Here is a 2,103-nt window from a genome sequence, read left to right as displayed (position 1 = left end):
AAAATGCTGGGTTAAAAAGGGACAAACCCAGCTATTGGGTTGTTTTGACCCAGCGGTTGGGTTGTTTTGACTCAGCTATTGGGCTGTTTTGACCCAGCGGTTGGGTTGTTTTCAATTTTTTTAGAGTGTATATGCCTGAGCCATGCTTATTGTTTCATAAATGACTCATCTATTCATATTTTGTGTAAGTACAATGATTCATTTCACCATCACTACTAAAAAATGCTGGGTTGTTTCAACCCAGCTTTGGGTCAAATATGGACTAACCCAACTTTTGGGTTAAAAATGTAATTTAAAAATTGAACCCAACAGCTGGGTTAGTCCATATTTGACCCAAAAGCTGAAAGCTATTTGAAACAACCCAGCATTTTTTAAAGAGTCTACAGTAATAATTTAATAGGAATACACTGTAATACATACCTTAATTTCATCATTCGTTCATCATTTATTGACAGTAAAAATAACCCAGCAGCTGAGTGACAGAAAAACTACCCAGCACCTGAAATATTAAATATCACCCAATAAAATTACCCAACAGGCTGAACCTATAGTGTTAAAAAAATAACCCAGCATTGTTTTAGAGAGGCTGTACAATAAAAAAAACACCATAATATTAAAATGTAAATGACTTTATTTTTCACATTACCACCACAACGAGAGTTTTGCTTTTAATTAATTGTTGTATATTATTTTAGAATGCATTAACCACAATGATGAGACACGTGCAGATAGAGTTTTATTTCTGTTTATGGTTTCCATTCAGATGCTCGTGCATCATGCAGTCAGTCGAGTAAATCCAGATGTGCATCTGTTCAGAGCTGAGGAACACCAGCCACCATCTCACTCTCAAACCCACATTCATCACGGCCTCGCAGGATCTTAAAATAACCTGCAAACACAGAGATTTACTCTGACTGCAGTCCCACAGCTGTGCGACTTTCAATTACATGCTATTCTTAGATTTTCTGTTTTCATTTTGTTTTTAAATGCCTATATAATTTTTTTTATTTCTGTTTTAGTTTTAGTTATTTTAGTACATCAAGATCAACTAAATGAGATGAGAAATGCTGCCTTGTCAGCTATAGCTGAAATAAAATAAGTTAAAGCAGCACTATGTAACTTTTGGCTCTCTAGCGGTTAATAAACAGAACTACACACATCCCGCGGAAGAACATTCCAACCGGATCTACTTCTCTAAATTTATGTCTATGGCGATTCACGCAGGTATGTGTTACTCCGCAGCGGTGACCAGGCTACAATAGTGCAAATATAAGTACTTATTATAAGTGTACCGGAGTGATTCGGAATAAGACAAAAACGCGGTTTGGAAGATGAATTCATGATCTACTCGCTCATTATATACATTTAGCAAATTTGAACACAGAAAATGTTACATAGTGCTGCTTTAATGTTTTTTGTATTTTATTTTAGTTTAGTTTCAGTTTTTTAGTTACCTATAATAACCCTGTCCCAGACATAAGATCTGTGTTATATGGAAAAACCAACCTATTTTCCAAAACATTAATAATACATTTAAATAATAAGTTATAATTTTAATCAATACATTATTAATTAATTAATTAATTAATTATAATAATGCATTATCATATTTATAATAATTTATTATCATTATTAATGAATTACTAAAATTTGAACTGTATGGAAAAACAAACATTTTCCACAATATTAATAATAATGTATTATTATAATTTTATTAAGAACTCGTAAAATTTACAACTATCTTTATTTAAATGTAATATGTTTTATTTATATTAATATATTTCTAATTAATTTATTTTATATTTTATGTTATTTTATTCTAGGTCTGCAACTTAGAAATGTTCAAAAAAACTCTCAACTATTTGTAGAACTATATTATAAATATAAATTTTTATATTTTTTATTTATTAATTCTTAAAAAAAAAAAATCTATAATGATCATTTTATTTTATTTTATTTGCCTGCAATCTAGAAATGATCAAACAGATCTCAGAACTCAGAAATACTATTTTATTCTAATGTTTTTTTTAAATTGTGTTTTTTATTTGTTTTAGTTGTTTACATTTATAAAATGGTTCACTCATGTCATTTCAATTTATTCAA

At 29.6% G+C, this 2,103-nt stretch overlaps 1 protein-coding gene across 1 annotated transcript in view; it reads right to left on the bottom strand.

Annotated features, from left to right (window-relative positions):
• Window positions 1-654: 654 nt before the first annotated feature.
• ctsbb (cathepsin Bb) overlaps window positions 655-2,103 on the bottom strand; it is an 8,448-nt gene continuing 6,999 nt past the window's right edge. The window contains exon 10 of the mRNA XM_016450880.1: window positions 655-889. Within this exon, the coding sequence (XP_016306366.1) occupies window positions 813-889 (77 nt within the window). The 3' untranslated portion in view covers window positions 655-812. The remainder of the gene's footprint in view (window positions 890-2,103) is intronic.

This window comes from Sinocyclocheilus anshuiensis, unplaced genomic scaffold (genome assembly GCF_001515605.1).
Source record: "Sinocyclocheilus anshuiensis isolate Anshui unplaced genomic scaffold, SAMN03320099.WGS_v1.1 scaffold595, whole genome shotgun sequence".
Lineage (NCBI taxonomy): Eukaryota > Metazoa > Chordata > Actinopteri > Cypriniformes > Cyprinidae > Sinocyclocheilus > Sinocyclocheilus anshuiensis.
The sequence above is the reverse complement of the archived record's forward strand: the minus strand, read 5'-3'. Positions and strand labels throughout refer to the sequence as shown.